We start from the raw sequence: 22,262 nt of genomic DNA, 5'->3' as shown, positions 1-22,262 counted from the left end.
TAATAGACCATCAGAGCATGCATCCAAAAAGCATAAGGGAAACGTGTTAGAGAAATATTTCAGGAAGATAATTCATGACATGTTGGTTCTCTGTGTTTTGTGATGTTTGTGATACTGGTCAACTCTAAAAACTCTAAAAATTTATGTTACGTGTTAGGATTTCTTTTCTCACTCTATTCACTTGGTTTCAGATATATGATTTTGTCTTCTATTTTTAAAAACAGCACTATTCAGGAAAGAGTTAACACAGCGGGGCTCAGACCGCTCTCCTTTGTAATATGCACTCAGGAGGTTAGCCAGCATCTGGGAGCTTCAATTTCAGGAAGGCTCCTGCCATTCCCTAAGAGTGGCTCAATGAGCCTAATCTGTACAAACAAATATGGTTTATGCTGAACTCCTGCCTTCCTTCTAGGCACCTGGGGTTGGGGTATGTGCCAGACCCTGCCCAGCCCCCGCGAATGCCCTAGGTGCTGAGTCTCCACTCACTGCTGGGGGTGTAGTGTGTCCTGCGGAGAAGGTTCGTTCGGGAAACTGTGCTTGGTTCCCTAACTTTGCCACATGAGCCTTATTCCTTTGCTGATTTAGATTACTATCCTTTCTCTGTAATAAATTTCAGCCACAAGTTCAACAATCTGTGCCAAATCCTACAAGCCCTCCAAGCAAATCGCTGAATCCAGGAGTGGTCTTGGGGATCCCAAACAGAGCTCCCAAATTTGTGTACATGTTAGGCCCCCAACCCTGGATCTACCCATGGTTACAGCATGGGGTCAGAGAGCCAAGGGGGCAGGAATGGCCTGCTAAGGTGGAGATGCTACCAGGTTGGAGGCTTTGTTCCCAGGGGTGGAGGGAACACTCCCCCCAGTTGACACAATGAAGGTCCCACGGATCTGGAGGGAGCAGCCACCACCCGGCCGCTCTGGGCCCTGTGCTGCTTAGGCTACTGAACGTCCTGGGCTACCAGTGTCACTGTTATGCAACCGGGACAGGACAGCTGCGGGGACACCGTGAGGCTTCCACACGCATCAGTGGACAGCCACTGCAGTCTTGACCCGATTAGAACAGGGACAACACAAGCTCAAACTGCTGGGGAAAACAGCCCGGTCACTCCACCCATAACCAGCTGGGTCCAGCCGAAGAACTGACAGCGGGGACATGGCGGGTGGTGAGTCACAGAGGCGGCCAGCCATCATGGCTTCAGACCAGGCGCAGGGGCAGGGCCGAGGCTGGCTCCCAGCCCGTGTGCTGCATTCATCTAGGAGACCAGGACCTTGACGAGGACACCGTGCTTGCAAGACTCGGGCTCTTGCCTGCTACAGTGTGTCCATTCTACCTGCTCTTTTTTTTTTTTTTTAAGATTATTTATTTATTTATTTATTTATTAGAGAATGAGCAGGAGAGGAACAGCATGAGAGGGGAGAGGGTCAGAGGGAGAAGGAGGCTCCCCGCTGAGCCAGGAGCCCGATGTGGGACTCGATCCCAGGACCCTGGGATCATGACCTGAGCTGAAGGCAGTCACTTAACCAACTGAGCTACCCAGGCGCCCTCTTCCTGCTCTTCTTATGGCCTGATGTTGATCTTGCTTCTCTTGTGGGGCAGGGTCCATGTCCCCTCCCCTTGAGCCTGGGCACACCTTTGTGACCACCTTGACCCATATAGTCTGGTGGGAATAACACTATATGACTTCTGAGGCTAAGTCCATACGTGCCCACCTTGTTGTCTTTTGAGGTCACCTTGGAGTCCAGGCGCCATGCTTCCAGGAAACATTGGCTGCACAGAGAGGCCACCAACCCGGGTGAGGTCCTGACCAACAGCCAGCATCAATCACCAAAGATCTGAGAGAGGAAGCCCTCAAGACCACAGCTGTCACCATTCGCAGTGACCACCAGCAGGAAAGATCCTAAGTGCAAACCAACTAGATGAGCCCAGGTCAGGACTGCAAGACTCGATAATATAATTGCTTTTTGTTATTCAAAGTCACTAAGGTTACGCAAAGGAGGAAAAGAAAGTCTTAAATGCCCTATTGATGTGGGAAGCAAAGGCAGAAGAAAAATTATTAAATTTCCTTACAGCCCATTGACAAGTCCTTGAAACAGGCAGAGTGACGTTCCTCTAGGGATTCAACTGCCTCAGATGTTGACACTTTGCTAAGGGCAAGAGGCAATCCTAGCCTGACTCCCCCTCCCTGATCCTGTGAATATACATTAACATACAAAAAGTCCTTTAGAAATCTCCTTTATCTCTAACCACCCCCCAAGCATATGACCCACTGATCTGCATCTGAAGGGTCTCATGACTAAGGTTTTATTAGACAGTAATAAATAACCTTTTCCCAACAATAGCTAGCCCCCTCGAGGTCCTGGAAATCTTGCTTCCAAAATTCCTTAGAGACTTACGCTCTCCCTAACCCCCTCCCAACTTGAAAGTGTATAATGGGTCACTCCTCATGACCCCAGTGTGGCTCTTTCTGCCCATGGGTTCTGTCCCTGTGCTTTAATATAACCACTTTTTTTTTTAAAGGAAGATTGTATTTATTTGTCAGAGAGAAAGCACACAAGCAGGGGGAGTGGGAGAGGGAGAAGCAGACTCCCCGCTGAGCAGGGAGCCCGATGCAGGACTCAATCCCAGGACCCTGGGATCATGACCTGAGCTGAAGGCAGACGCCCAACCAACAGAGCCACCCAGGCGTCCCTAAAATCACCTTTTTGCACCCAAGACATCTTGAGAATTCTTTCTTGGCGGTTGGCTTCGAACCCTAACATCTTTCCTACATCGCTATCTAAAGAGAATGAGGGGCACCTGGGTGGCTCAGATGGTTAAGTGCCTTTGGCTCAGGTCATGACCTCAGGGTCCTGGGAGTGAGTCCTGCCAAGGGATCCCAGGTCAGCAGGGAGTCAGCTTCTCCCTCTGCCTGCTGCTCCCTTCTGCTCATGCTCTCTCTCTAATGAATAAATAAAATCTTTTAAAAAATAAAATAAAAAGAATATGAGCATGCCTGTGTACGATACAAATTATGCGTCAATTTTTTTAATGAACAAATGTAAACACTAAACGGTAAGAAAACAAAAAAACACAAGGGCGCCTCAGCTTGGGAGAATGAATGCATTTATGGCTGCGGAAGAACTAGAAACCATCAGAGACAGGACGCCGCTTCCTCCCAGCACGAGCTGCGCTCGCCCGCCGAACGCGCAAGGAGCCTCCGGGGATGCGGAGCGGCAGAGGCCAGCTAGCCGGCGAGCCAGGGCCCGCGGGGCGCAGGTGCAGGCGCGGGGCGGGGCTGGCGGGGCGCGGGCGCAGGTGTGGGGTGGAGCCGGCGGGCGCAGGCGCAGGGGCTCTGCGGGGGCGGGGCTGGCGGGGCGCAGGCGCAGGGGCTCGGTGGGGGCGGGGCCGGCGGGGCCGGCGGGGCGCAGGCGCCGCGGGAGTCCTGAGAGCCTTGGGAGCCGGCGTAGGCGCGTGCGGCGGAAGCCAGGGAGGTCCCGGGGAGCATAAGGACCGCCCCCACGACAAACCCAAGGGGGCGCGACCGGGGGTTCTTTGCCGAGCCGGTCCCCACCTCTGGCAGCCGTGGGACAGCCCTCCTCCCCTGGGTCCGCACATTCCCGGGGCCGGAAGTGAGGAACGTGGCGCCGCGGGGGAGCGTAGTTCCCACGACCAGAAGTAGAGAGAGTGGGGCCGCCTGGCGCCCTGGGGGAACCGTAGTTCTCCGAGGCCGGAAGTGGGGGGGTTGGACCGGCGGAAGCCGTGGGCCCTTGGGAGGTCGGAAGTGGGGGTAGGGCCGCCGGGAGCTGTAGTTTTGAGGGAGGCGGGAGCGCGGCGAGCAGCCGGGCGACATGGCGGGCTTGGAGCTCCTGTCGGACCAGGGCTACCGGGTAGACGGACGGCGCGCGGGGGAGCTGCGCAAGATCCAGGCGCGGATGGGCGTGTTCGCGCAGGCCGACGGCTCGGCCTACATCGAGCAAGGCAACACCAAGGCGCTTGCGGTGGTCTACGGGCCGCACGAGGCGAGTGGGCATGCGCGAGCCGGGCGGGGTGCGCGGGGCCCGCGGGCCGAGCTGAGGCTCTGGGGGCCCGGCTGGCGCGCCTCCGTTCACGCAGCCCATCTTCTCCGTCGCGGCTCGCTCGGAGCCCAAGCCAAGGTCCTTGCAGTGTGGTGCACCGCGGTCCCCCTTTCGCACCGGCCGCCGTCCCCTCCGCCCTGCACCCATCCTTGCTGTTCTGGAAGCGCCAGGCGCGCTCCCGCTCTCCTCCGCCTCCTGCTCCTCTCCGCGGTCCACTCCGACGTCATCCTCCGGGGGCCGCCTCCCCCGACCACCTTCCTCGCGTGGCGAGCCCCTCCCCTACCACCACACCCTTCCCTCCCTGCCTTTCCAAAACCGGTCACCTCAGACATCAATTCAGCTAGCCCTCCGTTTAACTCCTCACGGGAACGTAAACTCCGCGAGGACAGGGACTGTAAATAAAACCTGGTTTTGGTGCCATGTCTCCATTGCTGGAGAAGCGAAGAGCGCTGGGGTGGAAACAAGCGTGGCGCGTTTGCAGAGCAGAAGGGCTGCTCGTGGGGAGATGGGGAAGAACTCAAGACGGGATCGAGGCGTCTCTGGGGACGCAAGAACTCGCCGCTTTGTAGACCGGGGAAACTAGGATTTTATCTCACACGTGATGGGGAAGCTTTGCGAGGCAGTAGAATAGGTGAATGTGTAGAGGAGACGAAATCAGACTTGATATTTGTGAATATACCCGCTCTGGCTACAAATGGAGAATGGGTTGGGAGAAGATGAGGCGGGGATGGAAACAGAGAGGCCTGTTAAGAGAAATCATACCCAGGCACGATGGTGGCCTAGAGACTGGCCAACCGGCGCTCCCACGGGCTGTTGCGGAGGTAAAATAGCTGTGCTTCCGGAGATGTTGGAAGTAGAAGGAGCGTGAGAGGGAAGCTGAGGTCTGGGGCCTGAGCCAAAGGAAGGGTAGTGTGAGCTGGGGAGCAGTGAGCCTGGCTCATGTGTCCTTCCTCCCCCAGATCCGGGGCTCCCGAGCACGAGCCCTGCCAGACAGGGCCCTGGTGAACTGTCAGTATAGTTCTGCGACCTTCAGCACAGGCGAACGCAAGCGGCGACCACACGGGGACCGCAAGTCTTGCGAGATGGGCCTGCAGCTGCGTCAGACCTTCGAGGCCGCCATCCTTACGCAGCTGCACCCACGCTCCCAGATTGATATATATGTGCAGGTGAGCAAGCAGCAGCCATCAACCCAGGGAGGGAGAGGGGTGGAGGGGGAGGTGGGGATGGCAGTCAGGGGTCAGGAGCCTAAGGGACTGATGCCACTGGGGGGTTCCTGCAGGTGCTGCAGGCAGACGGTGGGACCTATGCAGCTTGTGTGAATGCAGCCACGCTGGCAGTGCTGGATGCCGGAATACCCGTGCGGGACTTTGTGTGCGCCTGCTCAGCCGGCTTTGTGGACAACACAGCTCTGGCGGACCTCAGCCACGTGGAAGAGGCAGCTGGTGGTCCTCAGCTGGCCCTGGCCTTGCTGCCAGCCTCAGGCCAGATTGCACTCCTTGAAATGGATGCCAGGCTACATGAGGACCACCTGGAGCAGGTGCTAGAGGCCGCTGCCCGGGCTGCCCGGGACGTGCACACACTGCTGGACCGTGTGGTTCGGCAACATGTACGTGAGGCCTCTACTTTGCTAGGGGACTGAGCATCTGGCCCCCTCATGCCCAGAATAAAACCCACACATAATCTGCTGTATTTTGATCTCCCCACAGCACTACTACACCCTCAGAGCCTGGCCTGGTGCTTGCCCCTGGGGTGACTAGGGACCGTCCCCATCCTCCACACATGAAATACATACCTCTTGCAGCCTCAAGGCTCACAGCCCGAAGAAGGGGCGGGGGGGGGGCGGGGAGTGTGTCCCTGGATGAACAGAGCAGTTGTGCCGGGAAGGGTTCAAGGCAGCTGAGCAGTGAGACGTGGCCTGGCATAACGAGCCAAGCCACTGGACTGGAGTCTGTTTTCACACCAGCATATCCGGGGCCCACCATGGAGATGTGGGGGCCATGCCCCATATCCTCTGGACTATGGCTTGAGCTGAATGGCCCCTTCCACCCTAGGAGCCCTTGGGGCCTACTTAACCTCAGACTCCAAAAGTACAACAGATAACATGTTCTCACCTGGGGGAAGGGGTTGCGAAGGGGTCTTCACTACATACGCACAGACAGACGCGCAAGCGCCGCCTGCCTGAACCCCAAACACTGGCCTTTGCAGCCCTCACCCAGGCACCTCCTGATCTGAATAGGAGTGCTCCCCACTTTCTACTCCACGTACCCCAGCTCTTTTGAAACCCTTTTGGCCAAGAGGACCATCTGCACCTTCCTCCCGGTGGTCCTCTGACCCTGGTAACTTTGGTGCTGGGCTCACACTGTGATTTCCCTTCTGCACTCACTGCCATTTTTGACCAACATCCATAGAAATGAATCTGCCAATGCCTTGGTCTCTCAGTCAACGGGAACCCTCTTCCTTCCCTACCCACCCATGGCACCCAGGCCTGTCATTGCCCGTAGCAGCACGTTCAACCTCCTGGGGCGTCCGTGCTCTCCAGTTTCCCTCCCACCTGTCCTGTTCATCCCCTCCCTGATTCTCGCTCTCCCCCACCAGCCGCGGCGGCAGCGGGTCATCTTCACTGCTTTCCTCTGGCGCAGTACAGCTGCCGGCCGGTCGTCCTGCTGGGGACGGGTCCTCCGGGAGGCCGCTCCGGGCGGGCGGAGACACTCCCACCGCGGCCCAGCCCCGCACCGCCTCTGCTCTGGGCATGCGCGGCGGCGCGAGGGCCTTCGGGACCGGAAGTGCGGGCGGGCGCGGGGCTTCGGGTCCGGCGGGAGCGCGGCGCCGGTTGGGCGGCTGGAGCTGGCGGGCGGGCGCGGCCCCGAAGCCGCCTCTCCTCGCCATGGGCCTCCTGTCGGACCCGGTGCGCCGGCGCGCCCTCGCCCGCCTCGTGCTGCGTCTGAACGCGCCGCTCTGGTGAGCGCGGGGCCCAGGAAGGCGGGGCCCGAAGGACCCGGCGCTCGAGCGGCCGCCGCCCCCACCGCCCGCGGGCTGCTCGCGCCAGTCGCGTCGCGCCCGCGGGCCTCGCCCGGGGCATCGGGTCTGGGGCTCAGCCCTCCCGCCCGACGTCCCGCGTGCCGGGACTCCGGGGTCAGGTCCCGCCGACACGCCCCCGCCATCCCCGGTGCAGAGGTGGAGGCCACGGGCGGGAGTCCCCGGACGCGCTAATGCTCCGGGGGCCCCTCCACCGTCTCCCTGCAGCGTGCTCAGCTACGTGGCGGGCATCGCCTGGTTCCTGGCGCTGGCTTTCCCGCCGTTGACCCAACGCACTTACATGTCGGAGAACGCCATGGGCTCCACCATGGTGGAGGAGCAGTTTGCGGGCGGAGACCGTGCCCGGAGCTTTGCCCGAGACTTTGCTGCCCACCGCAGGAAGTCGGGGTGAGCGGAGAGCTGCGGGTACGGGGAGACAGCGGTGCTCAAAGCCAGGGAGCTCTGCCTAGCGGCTCTCGTCGTGTCTCTAGGGCTCTGCCAGTGGCGTGGCTGGAGCGGACGATGCGGTCAGTGGGGCTGGAGGTCTACACGCAGACTTTCTCCCGGAAACTGCCCTTTCCTGATGAGACCCACGAGCGCTATGTACTGTGGGGGAGGGGGTGTGCGTGGGACCAAAAAGCACCTCAGGGGGGCGGCTTGGGGCCGGGAAGCCCGGTGGTGGCGTGTCCTGGGGCCCCGGGAATCCCTGGTGGGCAATCTAGGGCGACGAGGGAGAGGCTTCAGCCGTCCGGGGTGGGGTGGTGCTGACGCTTCTCCGATGCTGCACGCAGGTGGTGTCAGGTACCAACGTGTATGGCATCCTGCGGGCCCCGCGCGCTGCCAGCACCGAGTCCCTGGTGCTCACCGTACCCTGCGGCCCTGACTCCACCAACAGCCAGGCTGTGGGGCTGCTGCTGGCACTCGCTGCCCACTTTCGGGGTGAGGCTCAGGGTCTGCTGCTGGCAAGGGAGGGTTTGGCCACTGTCCCAGGCCCTGCTGACCTAGCTTCTGGCCTCCAGGGCAGATCTACTGGGCCAAAGACATCATCTTCCTGGTGACAGAACAAGACCTTCTGGGCACTGAGGCTTGGCTGGAGGCCTACCACGATGTCAACATCACCGGTGGGTGCTCTTGCCCTGGCCCCTCTGTCAGGCTCACTGTCCTCGTCGGCCCCCATAGGCAGCTCCTTCACCTGCTCCTACAGGCATGCAGTCATCCCCTCTGCAGGGCCGGGCTGGGGCCATCCAGGCAGCTGTGGCCTTGGAGCTGAGCAGTGATGTGGTCACAAGCCTTGATGTGGCTGTGGAGGGGCTCAACGGGCAGCTGCCCAACCTCGATCTGCTCAACCTCTTCCAGACTTTCTGTCAGAAAGGGGGGCTGCTGTGCACTCTCCAGGGCAAGGTAAGGGGGGCAGCCTGCCTGGGAAGTGTGGGCCCTGTGTGGGGCTTCTCTGACCGTGCCCCCAAACCCTCTAAGCTCCAGCCCCAGGACTGGACATCCATAGATGGGCCTCTGCAGGGTCTGCAGACCCTGCTGCTCATGGTCCTGCAGCAGGCCTCTGGCCGCCCCCATGGCCCTCACGGCCTCTTCCTGCGCTACCGTGTGGAGGCCCTGACCATCCGTGGCATTAACAGCTTCCGACAATATAAGTATGACTTGGTGGCAGTGGGCAAGTAAGTGGCTTCTGGACCCCCCTTCCATCTTGGGGTGGATTGGGGGGCGTCTGGGGGGCCTGGCTGGCCATGACGCCATCCCACCCTGGCAGGGCCCTGGAGGGCGTGTTCCGCAAGCTCAACCATCTCCTGGAGCGCCTGCACCAGTCCTTCTTCTTCTACCTGCTTCCCGCGCTTTCCCGCTTCGTCTCCATCGGCCTCTACATGCCTGCTGTTGGCTTTTTGCTCTTGGTCCTTGGTCTCAAGATATCCTCTGAACCCCGTGTCCACTTGTGGCCAGTCTCAGGTCCTCTCCACTCTAGGCTGGGGAGGACCGTCCGTACTTGAAGGGGGGGAGTGGGAGTGAGCCCCGGGTCCCCTGCCGGGCGGATTCCATCACACCCGTCGTCAGGGTCCTTGACTAGACCACGCTCTGGAACTGTGGATGCAGTTGCATGAGGCCGGAGTGGGCCCCGAGGAGCCTGGGGGGGCCTCTGGACCTAGTCCTCCCCTCCTGCCAACACAGGTGATGGTCCCCCCGCTCCTGCTTTTGGGGTGGGCTTCCAGGGTTCCGGGTGATCGTTACTGCTGCAGTGCAGTCTTGATCGGTGGGGTGGTGGTGAGGATCCTTGGGGCCCCCTGGCCCCAGGGCCCATCTCCCCAGTGTCCGTGTGCCCTTGCAGACCGTGGGGCTGGCCTCGCTTGTGGCGCCCTTGCTGATCTCACAGGCCATGGGCCTGGCCCTTTACATCCTGCCCGTGCTGGGTCAACACGTGGCTGCCCAGCACTTCCCCGTGGCCGAGGCCGAGGCCGTGGTGCTGACCCTGCTGGCCATCTATGCAGCGGGCCTGGCCCTTCCACACAGCACCCAGCGGTGAGGAGCTAGGCCGGGGGGGGTGGGCTGGGGCACCCTGGCCGCACACGCACCGCCTCTGAGCCCCTCGCCTCGCAGGGTGGTGAGCACACAGGCCCCAGACAGAGGCTGGATGGCGCTGAAGCTGGTGGCCCTCATATACCTGGTGCTGCAGTTGGCCTGCATCGCCCTCACCAACTTCTCGCTGGGCTTCCTGCTGGCTGCCACCATGGTGCCCGCTGCTGCCCTCACCAAGCCCTGTGGGCCCCGGTACGTGCGGTGCCGCGTCCCAAGCCCAGGCCCTGTGCTCCTTACCACCACTGTGCCCTCCCACGGGACCCCCTCGCCCACTCCCACTGTGCCCTCCCGCGGGACCCCTCGCCCACTCCCACTGTGCCTCCCTCCTGCGGACCCCCTCGCCCACCTGGTGTCTGTGCCCCCCAGAGCCCGACCTGACCCTGTCCCTCTACCCAGGCCACTCTGGGCCGCCCTGCTGGTGCTGACGAGCCCGGCCGCCACACTGCTGGGCGGCCTGTTCGTGTGGCGGGAGCTGCAGGAGGCTCCCGTGTCGCTGGCCGAGGGCTGGCAGCTCTTCCTGGCCGCGCTGGCCCAGGGCATGCTGGAGCACCACACCTACGGCGCCCTGCTCTTTCCGCTGCTGGCCCTGGGCCTCTACCCCTGCTGGCTGCTCTTCTGGAACGTGCTCTTCTGGAAGTGATGTGTGGCCCACGGCCCTGCAGCGTCAGGACTGGGGTGGGGACCCCCCCCGCGTTGTCTCCCTCTTGGGAAATAAACAGGAGTTTGGGGCTGTTGGCCAACTGTCTGCTGTCCGTGCGGGGCCCCCAGGCCCGTGGGCGAGAAGCTCTGCCTGAAGGCCTGGCCTTCCCACACACCTCCTTTCTGGAGGGCACTGCCCTGGTCCACTTACTGCTGGCAGGAGTGAGGGCCCAGCCACACGAGCCTCGGAGGAGAGCCTCGGGTGGACACTGGGCTTGGACTGAAAACGGCACGCACAGACCCCGCCCTGGCCCCCGCCCCAGAAGCATCACGGTAGGAGGCAGGGTGCTGGGTAAGAGGAAACACAGTGGGAGCAGGGCTTGGGCCTGACAGGATCTGAGGTCCCAGAGACCACACTGCTCTGTCTGCAGCGCTGGAGTTGAAGGGGCAAAGGGGCTGGAGTGGAGCCCTGCAGAGAAGACCTGGGGCGTGGGGAGTGGCACTGCCGAGGCCAGAACCGCGGCGTGGGTCTGGGAGGGGCACCTAGCCAGCTTCCTTGGAGCTGAGCCGGCCCAGGCCAGCCAACCCTAAGAGGCAGACCAAGGTGGAACAGCCCACCCAGCACCACCTCGGGGCAGCAGGCCACGGGTCCCCTGAAGGGAGTCGGGAGGTTAGTGTCCATCCTGGAGGGAAGAAAGGGAAGAGAAAAGCAAAATGTAGCTTTTCAGCGATGCCAGGCCCACATCAGCTCCCGGAAGGGTCTGATGGGGCGGCAGAGTGGCCCCACGCAGAGAGTGTCTCTTCAGTGTCCCTTCAGTGCCACACCCAGAATGGTGGGGCCTGGGAGGTCCTATGGAGGAAGCTCTAGCCCGCAGAGCCCTGCTGGTTCTCTGCTGATGGGCACCTCTGTGTCCAGCATTGTGGGGGATGGCGGTCGGCAAGGGTGTTGGAGACCCACTGTGACTAGCGGCCTGTCACTGGCCTGCTTGTTCCCAAGATCCAGCTGGGATCCCTTTATTGTTGAGCAAACTGTTCTGCTCCTGAGGCTGGAGAGAGACTCAGAGACTCAGCACCCCAGGGTGCCTCCCAGGCTGGCTGCTGTTGAGTCTGACCTCTCATAGGTCAGGCCCCACTTCTCCGTGGCCTTGCTGTCCTCTTAAGACGCACAGACGTCTCCGCTCTTAGTCCCTGCTGTCTGTGTGTGGGGGAGCTGGCATCCAGTACAAAACCCCTTCTAGGCCTTTTAGCCAGGCTTTGGCCTCAATCAGCCATTTTTAACTGCAGTTAGTCCCTTAAAACACACATCTTGAAAGTACATTAAATCGTGGAACATACAGGTAGGGGGGCAAAAGCAAAAAGATTACCTCAGTTGTGTTCTGAATTTACCTTGCAGAATTCTTCCTGTTTATACAAAAGATTTGAAACCATGGGAACGACAAAGCTGATTTGTCAGGGAAGTGGGATTTTTTTTTTTTTAAAGATTTTATTTATTTATTCATGAGGGATAGAGAGAGGCAGAGGCAGAGGGAGAAGCAGGCTCCCGAGGAGCAGGGAGCCCAACGTGGGGCTCGATCCCAGGACCCTGGGACCACGACCTGAGCTGAAGGCAGACGCTTAACCGACTGAGCCACCCAGGCGTCCAGGGAAGTGGGATTTCTGTTGTGATTTTCAGTAATGTCACTTGTACGATACTTTTTTTTAAGATTTTATTTTATTTATTTTTTTTAAATGTTTTATTTATTTATTCATGAGAGTCAGAGAGAGAGAGAGGCAGAGGCAGAGGGAGAAGCAGGCTCCCCGCCGAGCAGGGAGCCCGATGCGGGACTCGATCCCAGGACCCCAGGATCACGACCCGAGCTGAAGGCAGACGCCCAACCATCTGAGCCACCCAGGCACCCAGATTTTATTTTTATTTATTTGAAAGACAGAGATAGCACAGAAGCACGAGCAGGGAGGAGAGGGAGAAGCAGGCTCCCCACCGAGCAGGGAGCCCAGGACCCCGAGATCATGACCTGAGACGAAGGCAGGCGCTTAACTGACTGAGCCACCCAGGCGCCCCTATACATTGTTTTAAAACAAGGAAAGCTCAGGGCACCTGGGTGGCTCAGTCAGTTAAGTGTCTGACTCGGTCTCAGCTCAGGTCTTGATCTCAGGGTTGTGAGTTCAAGCCCTGCATTGGGCTCCACACTGGGCGTGGAGCCTACTTAAAAGAGAAAGAAAAAACAAGGGAATGTCAAGCTGTAAAGATGTAGGTCAGGTGTACAAGGACAGAGTATAAGGTCCTAAATGCTTTATATTGATGGTGTGGCAACGTCTGCGACGTGTCTCCATTATCTGTCCTTCTTAGTCATAGAGAGCCCAATTTTGATCCCTGTGCCTGGAGGTGTGGCCTTGTGACTATGGGGGGGCCAGTAGGATAAGAACAGAAGCTTCGGGGTGAATACCAAGCAAAGACCTCACCCAGAGAGACCGGCCCTCTGAGCCCTTTCCTTTCCTCTGCCCATGGGAATGTGGAAGTGATGGTCGGAACGTGAAGTGTGTCTAAGACACGAGGTACAGCCTGTGTTGAGAACGGAGGGAGAGGAACAGGGACTCCCCGACCATCCAAAGGCATCACACAGCCCTGGTTTGCTCAACTGGGCTTCATTTACTAGAAAGAGAAACAGACTTGTACCTTATATAAGCAATTATTTTCTGACACTCAGATCTAGTTCCAGGTAATACAAGAGAGACTATCGCTGAACCCAGCTCGCAAGAGGACTCAGTTACCAGCTAGATGAATTTGGAAGTATATGGTTGTTGTGTTGATAATCTGTACTTAGTAGGACGTACTCATTTGTTGCTTGCTTCCCACGCCCCAGAACGGAAGCACCATGGGGGGCAGGGACACTGTGTAATTTCCTGCCACTTTTCTAGCTCAGAGCCAGATACATGGTAGAATATTCATCTGTATTTGTTAAATGAAAGAAAAAAGAAGCAGAGGGAGACCCTCCGGAGGTCCAGGAGGAAGCTCTGGGGGGCAGACCTGACAGCTTCCACAGGGCCCTGGAGAGTTGCCTATGGCTTGTGGTGTGGGGTGAGCCCAGTAAGGTGAGGGTAGCAGCCCCCAGCCAGGCAGGCCACCCTCCACCCACCTCAGAACACCCAGCAGCCTCCCCACAACCAGGCCCACTGCAGACACCCTACTTGGCCTTGGGATGCCTCTAGCAACTCACCTGGGTGTCCCAGATCTCCTGCGCTCTTCTCAAACCATTTGCCTAGTCACCCCACTCCACCTAAAGTTTCAAGGTCGGCAGGTTGGGGGCTGCTCTGGACACCGTTAGCCAAAAACTGCACCCGCAAGCCCCAACTGCCTTCATGCCCACACTCAGGTCCTGTCTCCTGCCCAGGCCCCTCTTCTGAGGCCCCAGTGTGTCACCTCTGGCCTCCTGGATGTGTGATGGTCATCTCTAAGTTACAGTATCCCAACCTGAACACCCCACGCGCATGCACCTTTTCCCTTGGCACACTCATGCAACCCTGGCCTCAGCGTCAATCTTGTCTCTCTTCAGGGGATGCCCAGCACTCCCAGGAGAGACCCAAACTCCTTACCTTGGTCTTCAAGGCCTGTGCATGTTCCTCAGAACACTCATTGCCCCCAAAGCAGCCTGTGCCTCCGCCTCCTGCCCTTCCAGCCCGACACCAGTAATCTACTTTCTTTTTTTTTTTTTTAAAGATTTATTTATTTATTTATTTATTTTGAGAGAGAGAATGAGAGACAGAGAGCATGAGAGGGAGGAGGGTCAGAGGGAGAAGCAGACTCCCTGCCGAGCAGGGAGCCTGATGTGGGACTCGATCCCGGGACTCCAGGAATCATGACCTGAGCTGAAGGCAGTCGCTTAACCAACTGAGCCACCCAGGCGCCCAGTAATCTACTTTCTAACCCCAGATTCAGACTTTAACATGGATAGCCTCAGACACACGTGGTCTTCTGTGTCTGGCTTCTTTCACTCAGCAGGATGCTTTGAAAGTTCATCCACATTGCAGTATGTGTCACAACTTCCTTGCGTGGCCAAATACGTTCCACTGTCTGGACATGCCACATTGTGTTTACCCATCTGTCAGTTGATGGGCATTTGGGTTGTTTCCTCTTTCTTGCTTATTATGGAGGATGCACCTGTCAACATTCATGAGCAAGTTTTTGTGGGAAGGTACGTTTTCTCTTGGGTATACACCTAGAAGTTGAATATAAAGCTCTGAATTTCCACCTTAGCACTGCTCTTGACGCATCCCATATGTTTTGGTACGCTCCGTTTTTGTTTTCATTCACCTCAAATTACGTTCTAATTTTCCCTGTGATTTCTTCTTTGACTAACTGGCTATTTAGGAATATGTTATTTAATTTTTCACGTGTATGAATTTCCCAAATTTATTTGTTACTGATTTTTAATTTCATTCTGTTGTCAAAAAACGTACTTTGTATGATATTACTACTTTAAAATGTACTGAGACTTGTTTTATCTTCTAAATAACGGTCTATCCTGAAGAATGTTCCGTGTGCACTGAGAATATGTGCTTTTCTGTGGGGTGCATGTTAAGTCTAGCTGGCTTAAGCGTTGTTCAAGTCTTCTCTTTCTTTGCTGAGCTTCTGTCTAGTTCTGTCCATTACTGGAAGTATTGAAGTCTCCAGCTATTTTTTGTTTTTTTTTAAAGATTTTATTTATTTGACAGAGAGAAACACAGCGAGAGAGGGAACACAGGCAGAGGGAGTGGGAGAGGGAGAAGCAGGCTTCCCGCCGAGCAGAGAGCCCGATGCGGGGCTCGATCCCAGGACCCTGGGACCATGACCTGAGCCGAAGGCAGACGCTTAACGACTGAGCCACCCAGGCGCCCCATCTCCAGCTATTATTGTTGAATTGTCTATTTCTCCCTTCCATTCTGTCAACTTTTACTTCATGTATTTTGGGGCAGTAGGCAAACATATATTCATAATTGTTATGTCTTCTTGATGGATTGGTCCTTTTTTCATTATAAAATGTCCTTCTTTAACTCTGGTACCAATTTTTATTTTAAGGTCTATACCGTTTGATGTTAGTATAGCTCTTTTTTGATTACTGTTAGTATAGATGGTATATCTTTTTCCACATTTTTACTTCCTACCTATTTGTATCCTTGAATCTAAAGTTTGTTTCTTATAGACACCATATAGTTGGGTTTTTTTAATCCATTATGCCAATTTCTGCCTTTTAATTGGAGACTTTAATCCATTTACTTTTTTTTTTTTATTTTTTAAGATTAAGATAGCTGTTTTCCAGTGTACCATCTTATTTCTTTGACTATATCTTCTGAGTAATTTTCTTAGTGTTGCCCTTGAGATTACAACTAACATCTTAATTGATAATCTGATTTAGGTTAACAGTAAATTAATTCTGGGACACCTGGCTGACTCAGTTGGTAGAGCATGGACTCCTGGATTCAGAGTTTGAGTTTGAGCCCCATATTGGGTGTAGAGATTACTTAAAAATAAAATCTTTAGGGGCACCAGGGTGGCTCAGTCAGTTAAGCATCCAACTCTTGGTTTCAGCTCAGGTCATGATCTCAGGGTCATGGGATAGAGCACCATGTCGCTCTGAGCAGAGCCTGCTTAGGATTCCCTCTGCCTCTGCCCCTCCCCCAACTCGTGCGTGCGCGCGAACTCTCCCTCTCTCTGTCTAATAAATACTTTAAAATAAATCACTGAACTCTACCTCTGGAACTAATAATATACTATGTTAATTGAATTTAAATTAAAAACATAAAAATATTTTTAAAAAACCAGTAAGTTAACTTCAGTAGTATTAAAAGATGTTGCTCTTATATAACCGCACCCCTTCTTTATGCTGTTGTCACAAATTCCATCTTTATGCCTCCTGTGCCTGTCCACACATTTATAGTTATCACTTTTATGCAGGTTTTTTTAATCAGATAGGAAAAAATTATAAACAAAAATGCATTTATATTTGTTTTTATATTTACCTATGTACCTTTACTGGTCCCTTTTTTTTTTTTTTAACTGGTGTTATTTCTTCATGTGGATTTGAGTTACTGCCTCGTGTCCTTTTATTTCAGCCTGAAGACCCCATTGAGTAGTTTTTGGAGGGCAGGGTTCTTGTAACAAGCTCTCCTAGTTTATTTATCTGGGGTTGTCTTAATTTATCCTTTGTTTCTGAGGGACAGTTTTGCCATATATAGAATTCTTGGTAGGTTTGCTCTTTCAGCACTTGGAAAAGGTAATCCCACTGCCTTTTGACCTCCATGGTTTCTAATGTGAAATACGTGTTTGTATTTCGATCGCTTATATGTGATGAGTCACTTCTCTTGCTGGTTTCAAGAGTCTTTTTCTTTGGCTTTCAACAATTTATGAAGTGTCTAAGTGGGGATCTTTTTCAGTTTATCCTACTTGGCATTCATTGACTTTCCTGGATGTGAAGATTCATGCTTTTCATCAAATCTAGGAAATTTTCAGGCATTATTTTTTCAAATATTCTTTCTGTGCCTTTTCTGTCTCTTTTCTGCTCCTGAAAATTATGCCTAGGCTGGTATGCTTAATGGTGTTCCACCAAAAAGACCAATGGTCTTTTTTTTTTCCTGTTCCTCAGACTGGACAATCTCAAGTGACCTAACTTCAAGTTTACTAATTCTTTCTTCTATCTATTCAAATATGCAGTAGAGCACGTGTCCTGAACACGCTGTGAAGGTGCACACACGAGCTGTGTCTTTCCCCAGTGTCCGCTTTATTCAATCAGAAAGCAAGGTTAATATAAAGCAGGTTTAGGATTCCAGCCTCAGTGATACTTCACCATGTGATTAACTTGGCTTCTTAAACGGCACACAACAAACAAGATAACAAGGGGGTAGGGAGTTCACAAACCAAACACGAAGTCAGTCTGTGGGCGGCGGCTGAGATGAGGTCTCAGTCAGGTCCGGGTCAGCTCTCGGCACTGACTGCTCCTTATGTTCGAGCAGGGAAGCATCTCAGTCCTGTTGGGAGATCAACCGGGCAGAGCCTTGGGCAGCAACTGCCTTTCTTTCTTTCTTTTTTTTTTTTTAAGATTTTATTTATTTATTTGAGAGAGAGAATGAGAGAGAGAGAGCACATGAGAGGGGGGAGGGTCAGAGGGAGAAGCAGACCCCCCGCTGAGCAGGGAGCCCGATGCGGGACTCGATCCCGGGACTCCAGGATCATGACCTGAGCCGAAGGCAGTCGCTTAACCAACTGAGCCACCCAGGTGCCCAGCAACTGCCTTTCTGAAGTGGTCACACTGAGGGGGTCTGTCTGTCTAGAGGGGTCAGGTCCGAGGAGACTGATAGTTTGCTGCAAAAATCCTCCCCTTTTAAAGGGATCTAACGGGTCTGGGGCCCTGCAGACGTCCTCTGCTTCTGCTGGTTATCAGTGCTGGGGTGTGAGCTGATGCTGGACGTGGCAGGATCTCGTGGCTGCGGTACCTTTACCTGCTTGTGTCCTTGCTTGACACAGGCTCCTGCTCGAGTGAGTGACTCCATCTTGCTCTCTACAGTGTCTTATAATTTTTTTTTTGTTGAAAACTAGACATTTTAGGGACACCTGGGTGGCTGAGTTGGTCAAGTGTCTGCCTTCAGCTCAGGTCATGATCCCAGGGTCCTGGGATTGCGTCCCAAGTCAGGCTCCCTGCTCAGTGTGGAGTCTGCTTCTCCCTCTCCCTCTGCTGCTCCCCCTGCTTGTGCTCGCTGACAAATAAAATCTTTAAAAACAAAAAAGAAAACTAGACTTTAAAATTTTTTTAAAAATATTTTGTCAGCGCACAAGCAGGGGGAGCGGCAGGCAGAGGGAAAAGCAGGCTCCCTGCCGAGCAGGGAGCCCGATGCAGGACTCGATCCCAGGACCTGGGGATCATGACCTGAGCCGAAGGCAGACACTTGACCGACTCAGCCACCCAGGTGTCCCAAACTAGACATTTTAAATAATACAATGTGGTGATGCTGGAAATCAGATTCCAAGTATTGTTGCTGCTTGTAGTAGTTGTATTTTGTAGTGATTTTTCTGAACTAGTTCTGTCTAGTCTGTAATATTTGTCCTGTGTGGCCACTGAAGTCTCTCTTGGGTCAGCTCAACAGTCCGCTAACGATTGGACAGACTTTAAATGCCTGCGATCAGTGAGCTTCCCAGTCTCCCAAACGGCTCTGTGCGCCTGTTGAGGCGGGCCTTTCAGCACTCAGGCCGGCGGTCAGCAACTCTGCCTGCGGATTCCCTTCACCGTGCACAGGGCCCCAAGGTCAGCCGGGGGTAACCATTTAGGGCTTTTCCAGGTCTTTCATGAGCATGTGCGTACCCTATTTATGTTTGTGACCTTTCATATCCCACAACATCCGTGTGGAGGCTCTATTCGCCTTCAAAGCTTTCTGGTTACTCTCTTAGCAGCTGCAGCCGTGACCCACCGCTTGGGGCAGCTTTGAAATCACAAGCCCGCCCGTAACTGCCCTCAGCCCACAGCCTCAAGGCACAGACTACTTACCGGTCGAGGCGAGCGCAGCGAGGTTTGCAGGAGGGCCCGCACACAAGTCAAATACGGCAATTATCTGCACGGAAGGGGTTCCGCTCCCTTCAGTACCAGGAGTGTGGGCTGTCGTTTCCAGGATTACCTCCGGGCTGGGCAGCAGCTTTAACCAGGGAAAGTGGAAACACCTCCCAGCTCCCTGTTCTTACCGAGATTGGGCTGCTTTTCTTAAACAAACGCTGCTGGGATGCTGCAGTCCTTCGGTTAATTAGCTTCCAGGGTTCTGAAGACGTTGAAGACGATCTCTGCGAGCTTTCCCTTGGATTTATGGGGGGAGAGGGCTGCAAACTTTCCGAGGTCCTTACTCCTCCGACGGACGGCGGTTTACGGGGACCCCCGGCTGCCGGGGTCCCGACTCCCGCGCCCGCCAGCTTCCGGGTAATGGCATGCGCCCCGCAAATCCTCGTCGGACGGAGGAGGGCGAGCAGAGCGTCCAGCCGTGCGCGCGGGCCGCGGCGCGGAGGCCCCCAGCCTTCCGGGCCGGCTCACTCGTGCCCGGAGCCGGGGCCCTGCCCGGGGCGGAGGGGGCCGCGGCCGCCAGCCGCCCCTTCTCTGCGACGGCCACCGCGCCCGCGCGGGAAATGCTGCTGCACGAACGCGCGCGACGGCCCCCACGATGCCTTCCGGGCCGGGGAGCACGACCGCGGGGGCCGGGGGAGCCGCGCCCGGACGCGGAAGCCGCGCCGCCGGCCCGGCCCACTTCCGGTTTCCACGACCGCCGGAGGAGCGCGGCGAGGCGGAGCCCCGCCCCAGGCTCTCGCGACGTCTGGGCTCCGGGCGCCGCAGGGGCCGACGGGAGCAGCGGCCGCGCTGAAGAGGCCAAGATGGCGGCGGCGGCGGCTTCGCTTCGCGGGGCGGTGCTGGGCCCGCGGGGCGCGCGTTTGCCGGGCGCGCGGGCCCGGGGTCTGCTGTGCGGCGCGCGGCCCGGCCCGCTCCCGCTGCGGACGCCTCAGGTGAGCTCTGGCCGCGGCCCTGTCCGCCGCGTGGCCCCGCAGCCCCTGAAGGTCACGGCGCGGCGGCTCTGGGCGCGGGCCGGGCAGCGAGGGAGCGGCCTCGGCCACCGGCGCCCCCGCCCCGGCCGGACCCCCGCCGCCGCCGACCTGAGGCGCCCGGGAGCAGGACCGGCTCCCAGTCCTCCGAGCAGCGGACGCGCCCTGTGCGGAGCGTGGGGGGCGGCGGGGCGGGCTCGCTGCGGGCTCGGGGCTCGGGGCCGGGGGCTTTGCGCGGAGGGCGCGCCCGGGCCCGCTCCCGCTCCGGCCTTCCAGAGTGGGCCTGCGTCCCGAAGTGACCTCAGCCTGACCTCGACAGCTGCTTGTGACCTTGGCCTGCCCCAGCACCCTTGCTTGCGTCGACCTCAGCCCCAGCCCCGGATCCAAACGCCAGCCTTACGCCCCCTCCTCCGGGCCGGATCGCGGCCGAGGAGTCGGGGGAGGCGGGCGTGGGGCGGGCGGTGGTGCTCCGCAGGAGTGGGCCGGCGCTGCGTGGACGAGTGGGAGGGGTGGGCGCGGAGAGGCAGATCCCCAGGTAGGGCCGGGTGGTGTTCTGGCAGGCGCTGAGCGGGGCTCTTGCAGGCAGTGTCCCTGTCGTCGAAGGCCGGTCTGTCCCGGGGCCGGAAAGTGATGCTGTCCGCCTTGGGCATGCTGGCGGCAGGGGGTGCAGGGCTGGCTGTGGCTCTGCATTCTGCCGTGAGTGCCAGTGACCTGGAGCTGCACCCCCCAAGCTATCCGTGGTCCCACCGCGGCCTCCTCTCTTCCCTGGACCACACCAGGTGTGCTGCTGGCTGGCCGGGGGTTTCGGGGTGGACTGGGTGGGGTGCAATCCCTGCCGCCCCTAATCCGTACCGTCTCTTCAGTATCCGGAGGGGTTTCCAGGTGTATAAGCAGGTGTGCTCCTCCTGCCACAGCATGGACTACGTGGCCTACCGCCACCTGGTGGGTGTCTGCTACACGGAAGAAGAAGCTAAGGCGCTTGCGGAGGAGGTGCGCGGCCTGGGGCTGAGGAGGACCCAGGGATTGGGGCTCCCGCTGTGGTGGACGGCAGGGTTGTGATGGGGCTCTTCGTGGCAGGTGGAGGTTCAGGACGGCCCCAACGAGGATGGGGAGATGTTCATGCGGCCAGGGAAGCTGTCTGACTACTTCCCGAAACCATACCCCAACCCTGAGGCCGCTCGAGCGGCCAACAGTGGAGCACTGCCCCCTGACCTCAGCTACATCACGAGAGCTAGGTACGGGGGCTGCCTGCAGGGGGGTGCGGGGAGGGAGAGGAAGGTCCGTCCTGTGCCAGGGCTCAGGAGGCAGGATCTGGTCTCAGGCACGGTGGTGAGGACTACGTCTTCTCCCTGCTAACGGGCTACTGCGAGCCGCCCACCGGGGTGTCACTGCGAGAGGGCCTCTACTTCAACCCCTACTTTCCTGGCCAGGCCATTGCCATGGCTCCTCCCATCTATGATGAGGTCTTGGAGTTTGATGATGGTGAGAAGCCCCCCGCCTGGGGATCAGCATGCTGGGTCCTCTTCCCACTGCCAGGGATGCTTCTCCTGTCTTGGGCCCTGCACTCTCCTTGGCTCACGCACTGTGTGTCTGAGCCAGCTTATGGGCAGCCTCCATAGTCCCGTCTAGCCCAGACCCCTATGTACTGGGGGGAAGGGGGTCCCATTCCTTGTGAAGCCTTGGTGAGGAGCCCATCCTGGCTGTGTGTGGGGGTGGTGCTCCAGGGCTATCCCAGGTTGGGTAGGGACCTCCAGGGGCAGCCCTTACCACTCTTCCTTGACTCAGGCACCCCAGCCACCATGTCCCAGGTGGCTAAGGACGTGTGTACCTTCCTGCGCTGGGCATCCGAGCCAGAGCACGACCATCGCAAACGTATGGGGCTCAAGGTGAAAGGGTTGGGCCTGGGAGAGGGGCTGGGAACCGGGCAGGGCTCCTTTCTGCTTCCTTCCTCTGAGCCTGCCTCATCCCCAGATGTTGATGATGATGGGCTTGCTAATTCCCCTGGTCTACGCCATGAAGCGGCATAAGTGGTCAGTCCTGAAGAGCCGGAAGCTGGCGTATCGGCCACCCAAGTGACCCTGCCCAATGTCTGCTGTCTTGTGTGAATGGGGAGCCTCAAGCCAAGGAGCCACCCTGGACCTGTTCAGGCCTCAGCTGGCCCTCTTGGCCAAGCCCCACTTTCTTTGGTTAAAGAGGGGAGGGGCCAGGAGATCAGGTTCTAGCTCCAGATCCTTCAGCCTCCATCATGGAAATAAATTAAGTTTCTCAACACACATGTTTGAGCTGTTGTGATGGGAGCACAAGTTTGCAGGGGACTCAGGGACTAAGACCCTTGCTCTCAAGCTCCCAGAGATGTTCCATGGAATGTGGCCAGCATTGCCATGTACAGACTGGTGACTGGATGACTGCAGTCAGTACTGCATGTGGAA

The 22,262-nt window shown here is 57.1% G+C and overlaps 3 protein-coding genes and 1 long non-coding RNA gene across 4 annotated transcripts; 3 read left to right on the top strand and 1 right to left on the bottom strand.

Moving 5' to 3' along the window:
• Positions 1-3,660: 3,660 nt before the first annotated feature.
• On the top strand, positions 3,661-5,735 carry EXOSC4 (exosome component 4). The gene is made up of 3 exons (XM_045895703.3): positions 3,661-3,998; positions 5,015-5,221; positions 5,335-5,735. Exons 1-3 carry the CDS (start codon positions 3,828-3,830, stop codon positions 5,692-5,694), a joined length of 738 nt encoding a protein of 245 aa, XP_045751659.1. The 5' UTR covers positions 3,661-3,827; the 3' UTR covers positions 5,695-5,735.
• Positions 5,736-6,821: 1,086 nt separating this feature from the next.
• GPAA1 (glycosylphosphatidylinositol anchor attachment 1) lies at positions 6,822-10,388 on the top strand. The gene is made up of 12 exons (XM_045895702.3): positions 6,822-7,013; positions 7,299-7,478; positions 7,562-7,673; positions 7,862-8,009; positions 8,090-8,191; positions 8,275-8,471; positions 8,547-8,743; positions 8,836-8,989; positions 9,153-9,248; positions 9,406-9,596; positions 9,675-9,845; positions 10,050-10,388. Exons 1-12 carry the CDS (start codon positions 6,940-6,942, stop codon positions 10,291-10,293), a joined length of 1,866 nt encoding a protein of 621 aa, XP_045751658.1. The 5' UTR covers positions 6,822-6,939; the 3' UTR covers positions 10,294-10,388.
• A 5,700-nt stretch (positions 10,389-16,088) lies between these two features.
• Positions 16,089-19,603, bottom strand: LOC123858643 (uncharacterized). Its single transcript, XR_006794172.3, has 2 exons — positions 18,803-19,603; positions 16,089-17,291 (listed from the first exon to the last, which is right to left on the bottom strand). It is a non-coding gene; the product is annotated as an uncharacterized LOC123858643 (long non-coding RNA).
• A 32-nt stretch (positions 19,604-19,635) lies between these two features.
• Positions 19,636-22,104, top strand: LOC123858639 (cytochrome c1, heme protein, mitochondrial). Its single transcript, XM_045895697.3, has 7 exons — positions 19,636-19,797; positions 20,416-20,612; positions 20,697-20,823; positions 20,911-21,068; positions 21,155-21,315; positions 21,619-21,719; positions 21,805-22,104. Exons 1-7 carry the CDS (start codon positions 19,669-19,671, stop codon positions 21,907-21,909), a joined length of 978 nt encoding a protein of 325 aa, XP_045751653.1. The 5' UTR covers positions 19,636-19,668; the 3' UTR covers positions 21,910-22,104.
• Positions 22,105-22,262: the final 158 nt, after the last annotated feature.

The sequence above is a fragment of the Mirounga angustirostris genome, unplaced genomic scaffold (assembly GCF_029215605.1).
Source record: "Mirounga angustirostris isolate CCGP_5_RB_7025 unplaced genomic scaffold, mMirAng1.0.hap1 SCAF_4, whole genome shotgun sequence".
In the NCBI taxonomy this organism is placed as follows: Eukaryota; Metazoa; Chordata; class Mammalia; order Carnivora; family Phocidae; genus Mirounga; species Mirounga angustirostris.
Note: the sequence above shows the minus strand (reverse complement) of the source record. Positions and strands in the feature narration are given on the sequence as shown.

Bases quoted from the DNA above. Each gene is read 5' to 3' on its own strand.
- GPAA1 (XM_045895702.3), top strand. From the start codon at position 6,940: ATGGGCCTCCTGTCGGACCCGGTGCGCCGGCGCGCCCTCGCCCGCCTC. The intron at 8,744-8,835 runs GTAAGTGGCTTC...CCACCCTGGCAG, and splicing joins GACTTGGTGGCAGTGGGCAA to GGCCCTGGAGGGCGTGTTCC. The intron at 8,990-9,152 runs ATATCCTCTGAA...TGACTAGACCAC, and splicing joins TCTTGGTCCTTGGTCTCAAG to GCTCTGGAACTGTGGATGCA.
- EXOSC4 (XM_045895703.3), top strand. From the start codon at position 3,828: ATGGCGGGCTTGGAGCTCCTGTCGGACCAGGGCTACCGGGTAGACGGA. The intron at 3,999-5,014 runs GCGAGTGGGCAT...TTCCTCCCCCAG, and splicing joins TGGTCTACGGGCCGCACGAG to ATCCGGGGCTCCCGAGCACG. The intron at 5,222-5,334 runs GTGAGCAAGCAG...GGGTTCCTGCAG, and splicing joins AGATTGATATATATGTGCAG to GTGCTGCAGGCAGACGGTGG.
- LOC123858639 (XM_045895697.3), top strand. From the start codon at position 19,669: ATGGCGGCGGCGGCGGCTTCGCTTCGCGGGGCGGTGCTGGGCCCGCGG. The intron at 20,824-20,910 runs GTGCGCGGCCTG...TCTTCGTGGCAG, and splicing joins CTAAGGCGCTTGCGGAGGAG to GTGGAGGTTCAGGACGGCCC. The intron at 21,316-21,618 runs GTGAGAAGCCCC...TCCTTGACTCAG, and splicing joins GGTCTTGGAGTTTGATGATG to GCACCCCAGCCACCATGTCC.